The 18,383-nt window shown below is 35.4% G+C and overlaps 1 protein-coding gene across 1 annotated transcript in view; it reads left to right on the top strand.

Annotated features, from left to right (window-relative positions):
• The window catches only part of LOC145679685 (trissin receptor-like), a 79,248-nt gene that overhangs the window by 57,676 nt on the left and 3,189 nt on the right, over positions 1-18,383 (top strand). Inside the window, exon 3 of the mRNA XM_081750260.1 lies at positions 17,734-17,893. Coding sequence (XP_081606386.1) covers positions 17,734-17,893 — 160 coding nt within the window. The remainder of the gene's footprint in view (positions 1-17,733; positions 17,894-18,383) is intronic.

Raw genomic sequence — 18,383 nt, 5'->3', positions numbered from 1 at the left:
GGTCAATCATCAAGCGAACATCAAGAAAATAGTTCAAAACTTGTTCCTAATAGGCAATTGTAGTTTAAATTTCAATGACCAATCAAGGACTCGAACAAGCAAACTTATTAAACATAAACAGCATAAACAAGGCCAAACAGTTCAAACAACTCAAACAAGCAAACTTATCAAACATAAACAGCGTAAACAAAGCCAAACAGCTTAAACGACTCAAACTTTTTTACTTTTTAGAAAAAAATAATTTCCTCACACGCCCAAAAAGTTTATCTCGGAATTAACCTTATACAGAAATAAGAATAATAAACCGGAAAGTTTCAGGAACATTACGGTGTAAACCTGTAAGGAAACAAGTTGCCAATTATATTGTTAAGACTTTGGGTACAATCCCGCTGCCTTTTTCTCTCCACTGGATTTTCAAATAACAATCGCATCAATTCTTGTAATTTAATTCTGATCGATTGTGAAAAGAAAATCACAACCCACATTAACACTTATGAACGAGGACAATACACGCTACAATCAAAAAGGAAAATCAACTCACCTTTAGTCATTTTGTTATGTTTTACCTCGAGTTCCTCAACATTCCTGGCCGTAATTTGATCCAGACTCAATAAGAAAGAAAATGAGAATAGAACAAGTTCTAGTGAGCTTGTTTCTTCCAAATTAACTGAGCCCAATTTTCTTTCTAACACAAAGTAAAAAATTTAGGACGTGAATCCATAATTTCCAACATGCAAAAATTTTGAAATCTTTTATTACTGCCGTTTTATACTTATGAGTTAGCTAAAACAAGAGAGTTTCTTTTATTCTCTTGAAAAATTTTATAATCAAAGGGAAGGAATGAATCAAAGCTCCCCTTCCGTCTTTTAACAAGACTTCACTTAACTCTGAATTTACACAAACTTGAACAATCACGTATACGAAGTAAAGCACTAAACTTATTTTCAGAAGCAACATAATTCTCACTACTGTTGATTATTCTCATTTCACTTTCTTGAGACACTAATTCTGCCACCCAAAGGAAACCAACTCAAAAATTATAGCCATCAAAAACACAACTCCAAACGGCCTCCATTCAAGCGCTGCCCATTTAAATCCAGCTACACAATTTCGATGTATCCAGTACCAAGATTCAACCACAAGTGAGCTTGCGGAAGCAAGCAGCTTGCAGTCCTCCAACACCGAACATGCGCAACGACCTACCAGCGCGGACGCAAGCGACCTTGAATGAACTTGACAGAAAGCAAAGGAATTTTTCTCACAGTCGATATCGCTATTTTAATCTTTCTTTCTCTCGTTCCATTTTTTCTTTCTTTTAAAATTTTATTAGAAGTTTTTATCTTTCCTTTTTAATGAAAAATAGATATATAATTGAAGAGAAGAGATAATATATCTAAATACATAATACTAATTATATATATATATATATATATATATATATATATATATATATATATATATATATATATATATATGTGTGTGTGTGTGTGTGTATTTCCTGTAACGGATCCGTTACAAGTTTCGGGTGTTAATAATGCTTCAGGCTGTACGTTATTAATACGTGTAGTAGGCTACTATGTATTGTCATTATAACACTGTCATTATCAACAGTTTATTGAAGTCGTGTTTCCGTATCAGCTTTACTTCAATAAGTGGTATAATACTCTTGTGCAACCAAGGCTCACCAAAGAACATTATCCTCTATTTTCTAAAAAAAAAAAAGTGAACTTTCACATTTACGCATATAAATTGTTCAGCTCAATCACTTCTGTCTATTGGTACACTAGCTGAATATATCCATTCTTCGCATGCGGGCTGTATTTGGAAGTCAACACCTGTGGGAGTATGACTATTGACCGCGAAAACTATAGAATTGACACTTATTTCGGTCGTTTTGGGCTATTTTTTTTTTACATGTCTCGGTATCCCCCCACTACCACCCGGCCTGCATATAATGGTAGTTGAATTTGTAAGTCATCGCTAATGGAAGTGTCTCAATTGATCTCAGCGACCGCAGAAACTATGAATTTGACGCTAATATCGGTCATTTTCTACTTCTTTTACATGTCCCGGTAAACGCCCCCTGAGACTCCCCTCCTGTTAGAATTGAAAAAAAAAGACGTTTCTCCTTGGTCTGAGGCCCGGACCAAGGTGCCCGTGACCAAATTTTGATAAATCTCGGTCCACTCGTCTGGTCTCCAGGCCGCACACACACAGACAGACAAACACACAAACGAAGTCTTTATTTTATTTATATTATTCATGTTTAAACGTGTTCTGGTTGAACGCTAAAAAATGTATTAAAAAAAAGAAATTGGTGCTATTGCATTGACTATTTTGTGTAAATGTCAGACTAATTTGAAAAATTAGCGAAAGTTGCTACTGTATCCTATTAAAAGAGTTAGTTCCTTTCTGCCAAACAAATATTCTTTCGTACGAACTTTGTGCGGCACAGAGTGGCTCAGTGGTAGAGCGCTTACCTCTAGTACCTAGGGTCTCTTGTTTGATTCCAGTCCAAGTAAGTTTGTTATCGGCGACATCGTACTCGTGGGTTTTATCGTTGTACTCCCGTTCCTTCCAATATCCTTATTCCACCAATACTTCCATCATCATTTACTTGCCTTAATCATTCGTTTCCCTTTAGCCTAACAGGCTCATATTAGCCTAACAGGCATAATCAAAGAATGTTAAACTGAAAGATTCCATTTGCATTTTCGTATGAGCCTTCTGCTCGAAAGAAAAAAGTTCAATTACACTTGCCTAATATACTTAGTGATATCTCTAGGTCAAGGGTAGGGGGGACCAACTTTTCTTTCTTATGTTTTAAAAGTGCATTTCGAAAACCGTAATTTAAAGACTTGGAATGTACAAGCACACAAAAAGTCAGAGTTAAGGATGTAATATACTGGGTGGACAAAAGGTTAAATTTACAGCAGTTCAGAAGCACATTTTGTGTTATTCATTTTATTTCTTTATTCCTTAGAAGTATTATAATTTTTAATTTTAATTTGGTTTTATTTAACTTCCACAATTATGCTCCGAGACTAAGGAAAACAATGATGATGATGAATGAAGAGATTGGAAGGAATTAGAAGAATCCGAGAAAACAAACAGACACAGTGTTTGTCAACCACAAATCCCACTTAGTTTGAAGCAGGGACTTGACGCTCTAGAAGTGAACGGTTTACCGTGGTCTCTAGAAGGTATTTCAGACATTATTGTAGTGATCATAAGTGAAAAATAAACGAATCGGGCATTGAGGCAATATTGAAGAGTTGATAACCCCCAAAAATTACATAACACTGATATAAACGTTTAATATTTCTCCACCTATACGTCCAAACTGTTACCGCATTTGCTGCATTTAGGTGCAAGAGGTTCGATGGCTAATAGTCCCAAATTTCGACGCCTTTGAACATGTAGCTGCATGTAACACAGGACACGACATCTCCTGTCAAAAAAGTTTTGCAACACTTTCTGCAAAATTTGGTTTGAGACCATTCTGTCCAGGACTGTTGCATGATTTGCTGCAACACGACCAGGACAACAATTGGAATTAGATTAAATCACCAAAATCACACGTAATCAAATCTTTAAAGAACAAGATATGTTTGATAAAGATCATGTGGTTAGATTAGGCCTGTTTCAAGACGTTAGACCACTTGAGCAGACAGAACTGTATTTATTGGTCTAACAAATACTTCAATTCGACTGACCAAATAAAATTTAAAAATCCTCGTGTTATAGTATGAGATGTAGTCTCCTGTGAAAGTGTTGCAACTTCAGATTTCCTGTATAAAACTGTTAATGGTAGCACTTACCGAAACATGATGGGCAACGCCACCATCCAGAACTAGGACTAATTTCAATCAACTATACTATCAACAAGATTGTACAACTTCTCATTATGCTTTGGCAGTAAGGAACCATTCTAGCAATGTCTTCCCACAACATTGGACTTGTGTTTTATTACAAGCCAGTATTGCCTTCTCGCCACATTCACTTCCCCTAAAGCCAATTGCCTTATTTGGAGAATCGTGAGAAAAAAGTTTATGAGAAAAGCCTCAGAATAATAATCGTGAAGAAAGAGTTCATAACAGAAGAATTTATGGCGACCGATGCAGACTGCAATATGTGTTAAAGTGTCTAGATAGGACCAATGAAATTTCTAACATTCCTGAAGGGCATTTTGAACACTTAAAGGATTAAACAGGGCTTAATATTATCAAGTTTAAGGTTAATTTACTTAACGTAAATATTTGTAATTTACATAATAGTCTATCTATCTATTGTATAACTACTTTTAGGCCACTCTGTATAACGAATCTGAGCAATAGTGTTTTCTTAGTCATGCAACATTCAATACGTTAAGTCAACATTTTATCGACATAAAAGAATTCTTTCCTTTTACAGATTCATAGAACATGCATCCTCGACGGAGGAACTGATCTGTTTTCGAGACACAAAAATAATATATTCACTATTATTTTTATGTAGCTAAACCTACCTTTATATACATCCATATATGATGAACTTCATATCCGATGAACATAAAATAGAAGCGTTAAGAGCATAAAAACATTAAATAAAAATACTGGACATTCATGCAACATAGTATCAAATATGATATACTATTTTTGCTTTCTGTATATTGAAATAAGGAAACACAGGAAGTCTTACCTCATACCTATACGATATACAGTATTTGATTTCATATTGAACAGAATGCACATGAAAATGAAATAGACGTTCAAAGGAGTACAATATGTAATATTTTTTATCGGTGTTCAGTCAGTTATTCACGAATGGGTAATTTAGTATGGTAAATCATCCATAATGTATTTATTTGACATTTAGTAGATATACCATGAGCATGATATAAGTATAGAAATATATATTTATAAATATATAATTATGTTGACGTCAAAGAGTGACAATCGTTAAGAATGAGCGAAAACACTATTCATCATCATCATCATAGGTATTCTGCCTTTATTGGCAGGTCACTTGCCGCAGCTGAGAAGCTTCCATGCTCCACGGTTCTCCGCTAACTTCTTCGTCTTCGCGTATGATCTTTCTGTTTTTATATCCTCCATTAATTGTAATCTCCTTCGCCCCCTCCCTCTCTTTCCCGCCACCATACCCTCTAGGACGTCTCTCATGATACAATCTCTTCTTAGGCAATGCCCCAACCAGTTTCTCTTCCTCTTCCTATTAGGATACTATTAACAGATGCAGAAATATAAAAAGTACGAGCTAAAATAGTTTGGTTTATACGGGCTTAACTGCCATTTAAAATAAATACGAAAGTCACCAAACGTTTGATGTGAAACACAAAGAGTAAAAATAACCTGTCTAAGAAATTTGTGATACAGAAATTATATATGAGCTTGTTCTACGTTTTAACATATTCCCAATACATATTCAAGTATTTATGATAATGTGATAGAAGGTTTATTTTACAATGGTGTTATTGCATTCTGTTGTCGTTAATGCATTCATCCATATATGGAGACCACAGACGTTCTGGTTTTGCCAGACAATTCCAGATTTACATAATCTGTCCCGCTGGATCGCTGGATATTTTTGAAACTCCAAATATCCTGTTAATTTTCAAAACGTAAGTTAACTGGTCAAAAAGAAAATAAAAGGCTCTGCAATAAATTATGTTTGCAAATGAGAAAAGAAGTTAGAAACTTTTAACGTTAGAGTAGACTGGCATACGGAAAAGAGATTATTGTTTAGAATCCCGTTCAGGACCGAGACAATATGAGACGCGAACCTACAACTTAACGTAAAATCCAATTTGTTTAAGTGATTAACTCTTTATAGATTGCTGGATGGATGCTCTCATACTCGCTGTTACACGCCGACTCGATTTTCCGACGTTGTTACGGTCCAAGGTGGGAGAACCGATTTTTTCTTAGTGCAGTACCTCTCGCTCTAAAGTTTGGTACTAAAACTTGAATAGCTTTTCTATCCGGAAGAGAATCATGTCGGTCAAGTCCGAACGGAATGCGAAATGCCCGCTGAGTAGTAATCACAGATCACCGATTACGAATATACTCCTCAATAACAAACGCATGATGCCCACATCAGAGCCCTGCACGGGTCGGGCGCGCGAGGTTCGGCCCGGTCCCCGGCCCGGCCCGGCCCGACCCGTTTCAAGTAATATCAAACTGGACCAGGCCCTAACCGGGCCGGGCACATTTGGAGCCGAATCGGGCCGAACCGGGCCGGACACATATCGGCCCGGATACTCTGAAAAGCGGTTCGGAAACTAATATTGTCAGCCTATTTGTTTTTTTTAATGTCCTCCACTACCTCTATTTTTGCCGTGTTCGTACGTTCTTACTGTCAGCCTATGTTATTCTTAATGTGTTGGGGAAACTGACTCTTTATTCAAGACTGCGATGTACTGGTAATACTATTACTATTATTACTTCTACTACTACTATTACTACTTCTACTATTACTACTACGACCACTGCTAATACTACTACAACTACTACGACTTCGCGTCAGAGTTGACATGTCTGGTGGTACCGAATTTACCTTCTAAATACAGAACACAATGGAGAAATGCTAGTTATTATGGCCGGTCTGCGTAGAATGTGAACCGATGCTTGATCTACGAGGGAGAACAGTGGCTCAGTAGAAAAAACACTCACATCTGGTGCTAGAGGTCGTCGGATCAATCCCTGCTCATGCTATGTGAGCTTTGTGGTGGACAAACACCGTGTGCATGGGAGTTTCTGGGGTGGTCCCGCTTCCTCCCACTGTTTTCTTTCCACCAATTCATCCCATCATCATCCATACAGCCTGAGCCGTAGTTACCTAAAGAACGTATGATAAAGTCAAGCACTTGACCTAGTAAGTAGAATTTGGTACGCTACCATTGGACCACGGAGGCCAAAACCATGAACTGGCGTGCTCATAAGATCAGTGCAATTTGCAGTAATGTTCAATTAGCAAGGCAAATATCGAATGGTGTTACATGTTCATGTATTGTTTATAGTATGATGCTACAAATATAACAAAATATAATGATCAAATAAATAACCAAGTCGCCAGGGTCGATTAGGTGTACTTGGAACGGTGGCTCAGTGGTTGAGCGTTCACCTCTGGTGTATGGGGTCCCTGATTTGATCCGAGCTCTCGCCAAGTGAACTTTGTGGTGGACAACCCCGTTTGGGGGGCTTCGCGGCGTTCTCCTGTTTCCTTCCACTTTATTCATTCCACTATTTCATTTATTTCTCATCATCATCGCCTCCTTTAGCCTAGTTGGCATAACTTGGAACCACCTACCAAGAAGAATAAACTAATGGATTGGGAAAATAGACATTTAGTCTCTGATGAATTTGTTGATGAAGTAGACATCTGCCTCAACATGTCATCATGTGTAAGAGATCTAGATATACTGCAGTGGTGGAAGCAACATGAACAAACATTACCAAAATTGTGTAAATTAGCGCGTCAGTATCTCGTCATCCCTGCTTCTAGTGCTTCTACTGAAAGAGCTTTTAGTACTACAGGCTATATGGCTCAGGAACGGAGAAATTGATTTATTGATTTATTGACATATCAGGCACAGGCCTAATTACAGTGTTACGTAGTATATACGTTATACAGATTATGTAGGTTAATAAAACTATTGGTAATAATTACATTCGACTTACATAATTAATAGAATTCTTAAAACTACTTACATCCATTGCCAGTACATCAAGGTTGGAATTTTCTTTAACTAACTTGTTGTAGGTTGCACTAGTTCTCCATATAGAAGATCTGCTTAATGTATTTTTCGAAGCAGTGCGCAATTTAGTGGATGGTACGTGGATACATATTTGGTCGTTAAGATCAGGACAGTCTATTTTGCTATGAAAGAGTTTGTGTAAAAATAATAAATCAATATTTCTTCTCCTGAGTTCTAATGTTTCAAATTTAAAATTGTAAGAAGGTTAATGTAGCTTTCAAATTTTGGGTAGAATTTTGTTTTCTTAAGTGTAAGAAGCCTTAAAAACTTATTTTGAGTAGGCCTACGCTTAATCGAGAATGAGTATTTCTGTATATTAGGGTTTCATACATTACTACAATATTCTAATTTCGACCTGACGTATGCATAATACAGTACAATTAAAGTTTGGTCATTTTGGAAATCTTTACTGACTCGATAAATATATCCAAGATTTTTGTAGGCTTCTTTGCAAATAGTTTCAATATGTTGAATAAAGGATAATTTTGAATCAAAAATAACTCCCAAATCCCTTATAAAATCAAGCTTTTTCAGTTTTTCCCCATAAAGCCTGAGACTGTTGACTCTGTTTCCCTGCTATTCGATGCGTACAAGGACATAGAGTAAAGCGAAGTTCATTTTGCACTATTGGTTTCTTAAGAAACCTTATATTTTCATTTTCTTAATATCAACTATCCCTTCTATTATATGTGATCTTAAGAGGCATTTATGATAGCTGATATCTATACATTTTTCATTCAGGGGACTTTTGAGGTATTTTTCGTTCAACAATGATATGTGTGGATTTTGTTTTGATTTACTGCCTCGCAATCCGTCATATAGCTCTGTTATTTTCTTGTTACAAACCGTTCCAGGAACACTTCATCGACCGTGGGATGTGGGTGATTTATTTGATCATTTTTTTTTTGTTATTATTATTGTAGCATCGAATTATAAAGAATACAGGAACATGTAATATGATTTGGAATCTGCCGTGCTAATTGAACATTACTACAAATTGCGATGGTTTCGGCTTCCGTGGTCTAATGGTAGAGAACAAATTCTAATTAGTAGGTCAAGGACTTGACTTTCTCATATGTTCTTTAGGCAATTACAGCTCAAGACGTATGGATGATGGTGGATGAATTGGTGGAGTGAAGACAGTGGACGAAAACGGGCTAATCCGAAAACTCCCACGCTCACGGCGTTTGTCCACCACAAAGCTCACATAACACGAGGAGGGATCGATCCGACGACCTCTAGCACCAGATGTGAGTGCTTTGCCTACTGAGCCACCGTTGCCCCTAGTCAAGCATCTGTTTGCATTCTACGCAGACTGACCATAATAACTACTATTTCTTTGATTTTTTCTGTACTTAGATTGTAAAGTATGTACCACCAGACATGTCAACTCTCACGCGAAGTCGTAGCAGTTGTAGTAGTAGAAGTAGTAGTAGTAATAGTAATAGTTGTAATTGTATTATTATTATTATTATTATTATTATCATTAATAATAATAATAATAATAATAATAATAATAATAATAATAATAATAATAATAATAATAATAATAATAATAATAATAATAATAATAGTACAGTACTTTACAGTCTTGAATAAAGAGTTAATTTCCCAAACACATTACGATTAACACAGGCTGCCAACATTAGTTTCTGATCCGTCTTTCACAGTGTTCGGCCCGGTTCGGCCCGGAATGTGCGCGGCCCGGTTACAGTCCGGCTCGAGATTCGGGCCGGGCTGGGCCGGGCCGGGTCGAGCCGGGCACAGAATTCAGATCCATCCGGGCCGGGCCGGGCCGGGCCGTCTTCGGGCCTGGGTTTGCAGGGATCTTGCCCACATCGCTACGCCATTGCAAATACTGAAAATGGCACCAGTGATGCCAACCTGAAACAATATGAAATCCTTTTTCGAGAGGCAAAAAAATCTCATTTTACGTGTGAATTTCCCACGTTATGCCAATTAAAAGTATGCTGTAATATTAAAAATTAAATTTCTATGTGTTAGTCACTTTTTACCATATCTAAATGAATAAGCCGTAAATTTCGATCTTACCGAAAAATCCCATATATGCTGCTTTTTGTCCCTTTCCGGGAAAATAAGATCAAAAACTCCCACGATATGGGATTTTTCCCACACGTTGGCATCACTGAATGGCACGTATATCGTTATCGATTGATAACACCTCCGCTGCCGTTCTCCCCCAATAACTCAGACAGCACCTTTTCCAAATATAGGAGGTATTTTTCCCAGAACTTTATATATGTGTGTAACCTTGATATAAAATTGTATTTTAATATTTATGTAGTTTATATTGTATGTGTATGTTTCCTCTTCTCTTACTACAATTGAAGATATGTTTTAAAGATACATCTTGCTGTATTTGTCAATCGTATGAATCCAAAAATACTGTTTATCTTTCAAAAGGACACTCCCTTGTAAGTACCCAAATACTAATCTCAGTTTTTAGTACTGCATCTTGGATACTGTATTCATTGTAATGCAAGGTAATGAGCCTCTGGCGAGTGGTAACACCAAGATAAACATGTTCTAATAAGAAGGAGGTGGAGATAACGTTTATTCGGTTCGTTATGTTTATGGCCTCGTTGCTGACGCCAGCATAAAAACTGCTACTACTACTACTACTACGACGACGACTATTATTATTATTATTATTATTATTATTATTATTATTATTATTATTATTATTATCACTATAATAAAAATAATAATAAAATCTCGGTGATTTTCACTTTTCATCTCCCTTCGCAACCACACGTTGTGATACCCTGTTTTAATACCAAGAAAACACTTGAATTCCAGTTTTAAATAGTTTGAATCAAAGATATTTAAAAAATCATTCTTTAATAATAATTTTCTACAAGATACTTGGCCTAATAACAAGAAGTTTTTTACAAATAGAAAGAAGGGGAACAAAGTTATGCACTTAATATTAAATATTGTTTACTGTTTTTTTTTTTAAAAAAAAAAAAGAGTTGGTAATTGATGTGCAAGATATTAGTTATGATTAACTATGACAGAAATTGAAAAATACTAAAAAAAATCTTGAGAGAAAAAAATCTGATGTGTAACTTCAAAGCGTTATATGTCAATAATATTCTTTTGTTAAAAGAAAGTAAGTTCTAAAAATAAAATTCTATTGAAGGAAATAATAAGATTTATATCTATATTGAGACGAGAAATATCCATAAATTTCCTCATACGTCACGATCTAATATTCTAATGTTAAAAGTTTTCTAACTTTTTCGCTTTGTAAACAGAATTTATTGCGAACCCGCTATTTTCTCTCGGCCTGGCGTCATGGAAACGTTGTGTGTCACGCTAGAATTCACGACATGCAAAGTTGTAAGTTTGTCGTCATCAGCGAACGAACTGACATTGTGCTTTGAATTGATTAAGTTTTCAACTGTGTCACAGAAGTGTGATTTTGACGTTTAAGACCCTATATATATATATATATATATATATATATATATATATATATATATATATATATATATATATATGTGTGTGTGTGTGTGTGTGTGTGTTTCTTTCTCTCCTTATGTTCTTTTCTTTTACATATATACCCTGTATATAACGGAGGAAGTTATTTTGTTTTATGAAATCATAAAGTAAAGTACACTGACAATCATTTTGATCTCATGCGAAGAAACTGGAGAGAGATTTAAATCAGAACAATAGATCAAAGGTTAGGATGTTTTCTAGTTTACTACAGTAGAAAATATTGTAACTAGTTATAACATTTCGCATAACTGTTAAATTTACTTATAAAAATGTTAAATGAAAAGTTATGATGGCTTTGACCAAGGGATCCAATAAGAAAATGAATAACTTCACAGAAAAGACGCAAGTATTCTACCATTCAACATAATTTTTTAACGTATTTTTTTAACCTTTCACTACATAAGGACAATTATTCTACATTTTTACGTTGGAATATGTCCATGTAACCTACAGTCCTGTTTTCTAAATTTTAGAAACAATTTTACAAATAATATGGGATCTCTGTTAGCAGTTTGTGTGTCACTGTTAATAGTGTGCGCGGAACTGTTAGTAGTATAGTATTTGTTAAGAATATATGTGTATCTTTTAGGATAACTTTTAGGAGTAAATACGCTATTCTTAGGTTTATTTTGTTAATGTTAGCATGTGCATGCTTGTATGGGAAAACTCATGACCGGGTACGCGTATAATACACTACTTAACCTACATTCTTTCATAATACTGTAAATTAATAACTGAACCGTTTGTTCCAATAGAATACAAACCATCAATTATGGTTGACAAAGAATGAATACTTTATAGAGCCTTAAATTTTCTCGAATTTCTCGATCTTTCCCACTATTAAGGAAACTAACACAGGTTTGTCAATACATAAACATGGTGATACAAACAATGTACATAATTATACACCAATATCAATACTTTTTGCACTTGCAAAAGTATTTGAATAGATTTTACATAACCATATTTTTGATCTTGTTGAATATTACATTATTAGTATAAAATTCGGCATGGATTTCTTTTCGCAGAGGTCTGTATTGCATAAGATGTATATTCGCATTACACCCTCGTTCATGTGTTCATTCTATTTTGATTTCTCTAAAACTTCAGTCACGATAAATCATAAAATTTTGCTGTCCAACATAGGTACTTCTGGATTTTTAACTTAAGTCATGAAGCTTCTTATTATTATATCTAAGAAACCGGAAATACTTCATTATGTAGAAATCATCTTATAGCTGATAAACTATTTTTATATAAATTGATTGTTGGATTATTGGTTGTTTTGGATCATACAAAGGTCGTTCAAGTTTGAATGGGACTTTTGTACGTAAACAACCATGAATAGCCGGATCATGATGAAACTTGCGGGTGATTTAATGTACTCCTTCTCGAGTAACTGGTATCCGGCATGACGTATTTGGCGCATGCCCAGGAGTTGTAGCGAACATGGCGGCAAGCAGTGTGTCTCTGGCTGAGAACCAGAGGGTGTGTAATCAAATTTCTTGTGAAGGAGAAAGTTAAACCAGCTGAGATTTTCGGAAGATTGTAACTACAGTATGATGAACAAACGGTGTCACGAACAAGAGTGTACGAATAGTGTGAACAGTTTCACGAAGAACGGAAAATGGTGAAAAATGAAGGGCATGGACACATTCGCCCGACTGCAGTCACACCAGTGAATATCGCACGTGTTGAGCAAATGGTTCTTGAGAACCGGCGAGTAAAATTGCGTGATATTGCTTCCGAGGTGAATATCAGTATTGTGAGTGTTGAGACAATCATTCACGAGCACTTACGCTTCCGCAAAATCTGTCAAGATGGATTCTCATGCCAGCTGACATTTGATCAGAAGTGGACACGCATGACGGTCTGTGAACAGCTTCTGAATCAGTTTCCAGCCGAAGGTGATGAATTGTTGCAATCCATCAATACGTGTGATGAAACATGGTTGCACAATTCTACCCCAGAGACCAAAAGAAGCAGCATGGAGTGGCGGCATAAAGGTTCGCCGCCGCCCACGAAAAGCAAAACGCAGCCTCTGGAAAGATCATGGAAAGTGTCCTCTGGAACATGACCATGTGGATTTTCTGGACAAAGGGAGCACAATTAATGACCAGTATTACTCCACATTGTTGAGTGGTGCTGTACGAAAGTCAATTCGTAAGAAAAGACCTGGGATGTTGTCTGGATATGTCATTCTTCTCCATGACAATGCCCGCCCTCAAACGGCCAATGTGCCAACAACAAATCTAGCCGAAATGCGCTGGGAAGTTTTGCCCCATCCCTGCACAGTTCAGATTTAACCCCCAGTGATTATCATTAGTTTGCACCCCTTAAAGACCATCTGGGAAGTAAGAAATTTACAACAGATGAAGCATTGCGGAACGATGTCAACCAGTGGCTACGACAACAACCAAGTTGTTTCTACGCTAAAGGAATCAGGGAGCTGCCACAACGATGGCAACAGTATCCCAATGCTCACCGAGAATACTTTGGAAAGCAGACTTAGTTTGGTGCTTCTTGTATTATCTATTTCCTCTGAAGAAATAAAAGTCCCGGTCAATCTTGAACGACCATGGTAGTAACTTACAAAAATTGAATACGATACCAAAATTTAAAATAAAGACAACTTTTAGTTTATCCTTTAAAAATGAGCATTTTAAGACTTCATCTATAACAAAAGTTTATATTCCGCCTTTAATAAACTTTCATGTAAATATGTACAATAATTTGGAGTTCAGTCCTCCGTCTAAAAAAAAAATATTTACAATTGCTTAAAGTGTACCTCAAAATTCTAACTTCGCTCCATTATTAGTCATGTTTCAAAATTATTTACCTTCAAAATTACACTAGGCTAATTGTTTAATGTGTACTGACAACATAAAAGAAACATAAAGAAATTTGGAACCTATAAGATAGTCAATTATTGTAAAAAGGTATATATATGTTGTATGAATAAAATTCAAAGAAAATACTCCGATTTAATTTATAAAAGTGTTGTTATATTGTCTGAAAACAAAATTTATGGTATTCTATAAATACCACTTCAGGATGTGGATTCAGTGCAATCCATCAATGACATAAGGGGTATTATAAACAGCAAATTGACATTCAATGATTATAATTAATGTGATGTTAGCAATTCGTATCAAAAGTTACGGTTTATATTACGGAATTTCAAATTTTAATAATATATTTTGGTCTGAAATTACTCTTTTATAGAGTACTGTTACATCTAGATTGGAATATGGATAAGTTGTTTGGTCGTTTAGCAATAAGTTGCATATTGAGAGAATCGAACAAGCTCAAAAGAGGTTTTTCGGTTTTTCTGCTCGTATATTATATATATATATATATATATATATATATATATATATATATATATATATATATATAATATAAAAGAAAAAGGTCATGTGCCTGTGTGTAATGGTTAGAAAAGAAAATCTAATTTAAAATATGTAATAACATAACGTACACGTTCATAACAGTATTGAATTCCAGCAAAATTGGTGTTCCTTCATACCGTAGTCGTTAACACTCCTGTCTTCGGTGCGAGCGGTCCCGGGTTCGATTTCCAATTGGAACATTCAGCTGAAAAATTGTGAAACGTTTTACCGGGCCAGCCACCCTAAATGATGATTTCCTGGGTTTCCCTTATTCACGCCAGGCAAATGCCGGGGCGGTACCTAACTTATAGGCCCGAGGCCGCTTCCCTCATTCCAAAATCCTTTCTTCCTTTCCTTTTGTCGGGGAGTGTGCTCGCCGAGGGATGTCATCCCTCAAACGTGACGGGCGAAATGGCTATAGATGCTGAAAGCCCAGAAATCTAAATTCTAAATCCAGTAAGACTATTAATACGGTAATAACAATAATAATAAATTAAAGTTTTTTAGAGGATCAAGTACATACTTTTCTTGTAGTTCTCTATCGTTTAAAAGTATAAAAGAAATTCTTTGAAGAATTTACATTTTATGAAAGAACAGTATTATTTTCTGTAAATAAATTCAAGTATTTTCTTTACACTTTATGCCTTAAATTCCACAATAATATTAACATTTAACTAGAAAAATGTCCAAATACGAGGCACATTCCCACTGATATAATTCATTGAGTTAAATAGAATAACACAGGTGAGTTTAAAGCTCATATGTCTGTGTGGTCGGGACAAAATCGAGAAAAGTATATTTTTTGAACACCTATAAATTTTGGTAACTACCAAAAACACGAATCTGACAATGAAGTATACGCTCACCGAGATTTCCATTATGACACTAGCACCATGATACTGTACAATATGGTTAATTAGAGATAACCCAAAGTTGTGATTCATTCTTAAACATTATTATTATTATTATTATTATTATTATTATTATTATTATTATTATTATTATTATTATTATTATTATTATTATTATTTTGTTTAATTCTAACGTTGTCCAAAGATATCACAAATACGAGAGTTTCAGCAAAAGTCATGGCTATTATTTATTTATTTACGAAATTGAGTACAAAGCAAGAAATTTTGAAATGTACAAATGTAAGATTAGTGCATTTCTAAAACAGTATGTAGGAAGTTAAATGAGCATGCATATCCTTATCAGGAAATAGTACTGGAAAAATGACTGCAACGAATTGTTCTTTTCATGCGTGCTTTACTTCGAGTACCACCACTGCAAGTCATTAGAAGCACGTTTATAATTGTGCCTAAAGCTCACAGACACATTGTAGTGGCATCTAGAGTCCTTCGAGGTAATATTCTGAAGAATCTACTAGACTGCAGGATCATGATACCACAGTAACACTAGAGCAACAGGGACTATGAGCCAGAACTAAAACGTCAATCAGGGGAATGGCGATATTCAGCGTTAATACACAGTCAGAAATTTCGTAACAATCTTTCTCCTGTAAAGTTAACCGTCAAGTGCTATTGTGTCATTTTATCCCACATGACCAAGTTCTAAACACACTTTATTTATTCTGGATTGCACTTTTTTAATTCGATAAAACGACATTCTGATGCAAACAGTACTCTTCATTTACCGATATATGTGAACATATATGGAGGGCACATAAGTCACTGAACACAGATTGATATTCTAACTAGTGCTGTTTACGAGACGAGATGAGAAATGTGAGAGGCATGTTGGCTCGTAGTAGAGCGCTTACCTCTACTGCATGGGGTCACTGGTTCGATCCCCGGTTAAGTAAGTTTCTGGTGGACACTGTCGTGTCCGTGGGTTTTCTCGGAGTACTTCTGTTTCCTCCCACTTTTACATTCCACTAATTCTTCTATAATCATTCACTTGCCTTGTCATCGTCTCCCTTAGCCTAAAGGGCATAATGGTGGGACATTAAGTTCAAAGATTTCATTTTCATTTTCATTTGAAAGACTAGAAATGGAATTTCCTCGTCTCGTCTCGTAAACTTCGTCGAGTTTCCGCCTCGTATCGATTCTTGAAGAATTGTTTAACTCCTCGTCTCAATTTCGAAAAACTCGCCTCTCTTTGTAACTTTAGATATGTACGAAATATATTCCCTGATTTTATCCTAATTTCATCTTGAAATGATCGTAATCCTATCGCGACACGAAAGGCACACAAGAAATTTTATATAACAACATTTAAACTATATTTATTATTGGAGTATATTATGTACCTTTAAGCATTGATAAATCCTCTTCATTGTGTTCGTACAATCTGTTTATCCCTTTATGAATCACGTAACACTACAACAGTGTTTCAGATCTTGAGAGACCTCATCACGGCGAAATTAAAATACCGCTAATTTTACAGTAATTATGTGATATCTTTAAACAGATAATAAATAATCGAAAAGTGGAACAAGAGCTCGCTAGACAATATTATTTTACATGATATACCGTTATCATGACTCACTTAGTCTGCTTTCGATTTCCAGTCATTTAGAAAATCGGCATTTATTTTCGCGTTTCTAAATGGCTGCAAACGGTAAGCTACTAGGTGATTCGTGATAACGGTACATTATGTAAAATAAAATTGTCTAGGACGCTCTTGTTCCACACTTTGATTGTCTTTTATCTATTTGAAGATATCACATAATTACTGTAAAATTAGCGGCTTTTTAATTTCACAGAGATTAGGCCGCTTAAGCCTTGAATGAACTAGTATTGGCCACTAGACTTCTAAAAATCCTCTTCTTATCTAGATACTCCTCTGGAAAATGATGCGACAATTGTCAGAAATTTAAAACTGTACTTCTACAATTCTAGATAATTCCTGAGTTTTCCTCGTATTGATACCACAGCATAAAATAAAGGTACTGTTTTAATGAATAAAGAAGAAAAACAAGAGAATTATCAATTTTATCTTAAAGACATTCACTTTGCTTTTCAATTAGTCTAAGAATCAAATACGAACAATACAAATATATGTATATATTTTAGTACTCTTTCTTTCTTTACATGGCAGCTGGGTGTTGGGAGATTTCATGTGCAAGATGTACCATTTCATCCACAGTGTAAGCTACACGGCTTCCATCTTTATTTTGATGGTGATATGTACTGAAAGATATTTCGCCATTATCCATCCAATTACTTGTAAACAGAAACTTACGCACACAAGACTCAAGGTAAAGTACATATAACTGCATGTATAATATATTAGTAAAGTATTATGGTGTAGTGAATGCCTGTTAAGAACACAAGAAACACTTTTACAGTGTCCATCACGTAAAGGAGTTTGGTTTATTACAGTGTATCCAATGTGTAAATTGAAGTTTGAAATTTTGTACTTTCAATTTCTTAATAAGAAAAGCTTTCGTTTGAAAATATGTAATTAACCCTGTGCATTCGTCGAGTATTCCACGGAAGACTTAGCATGTTCTATTCTGAGCATTATACTAACTCACTAATCTCAAAAACACTCCAGATAGTCTACCATGGAAGGATGATATCCGTAATTATTTCCATCAGAATACATGGGGAGCACATTTCTGATTGTGCATATCTTGGAAGCGGCTGAATGAAACATTTCCATCAACGAATTTGATTTCTAACTCTTGATTCTGTACATCCTACCCAAAAGCTGATGGTAATTTATCAACTAGTTCTTGAAATGTT

Source organism: Thermobia domestica, chromosome 2, assembly GCF_964235325.1.
Source record: "Thermobia domestica chromosome 2, izTheDome1.hap1.1, whole genome shotgun sequence".
Lineage (NCBI taxonomy): Eukaryota > Metazoa > Arthropoda > Insecta > Zygentoma > Lepismatidae > Thermobia > Thermobia domestica.
Note: the sequence above shows the minus strand (reverse complement) of the source record. Positions and strands in the feature narration are given on the sequence as shown.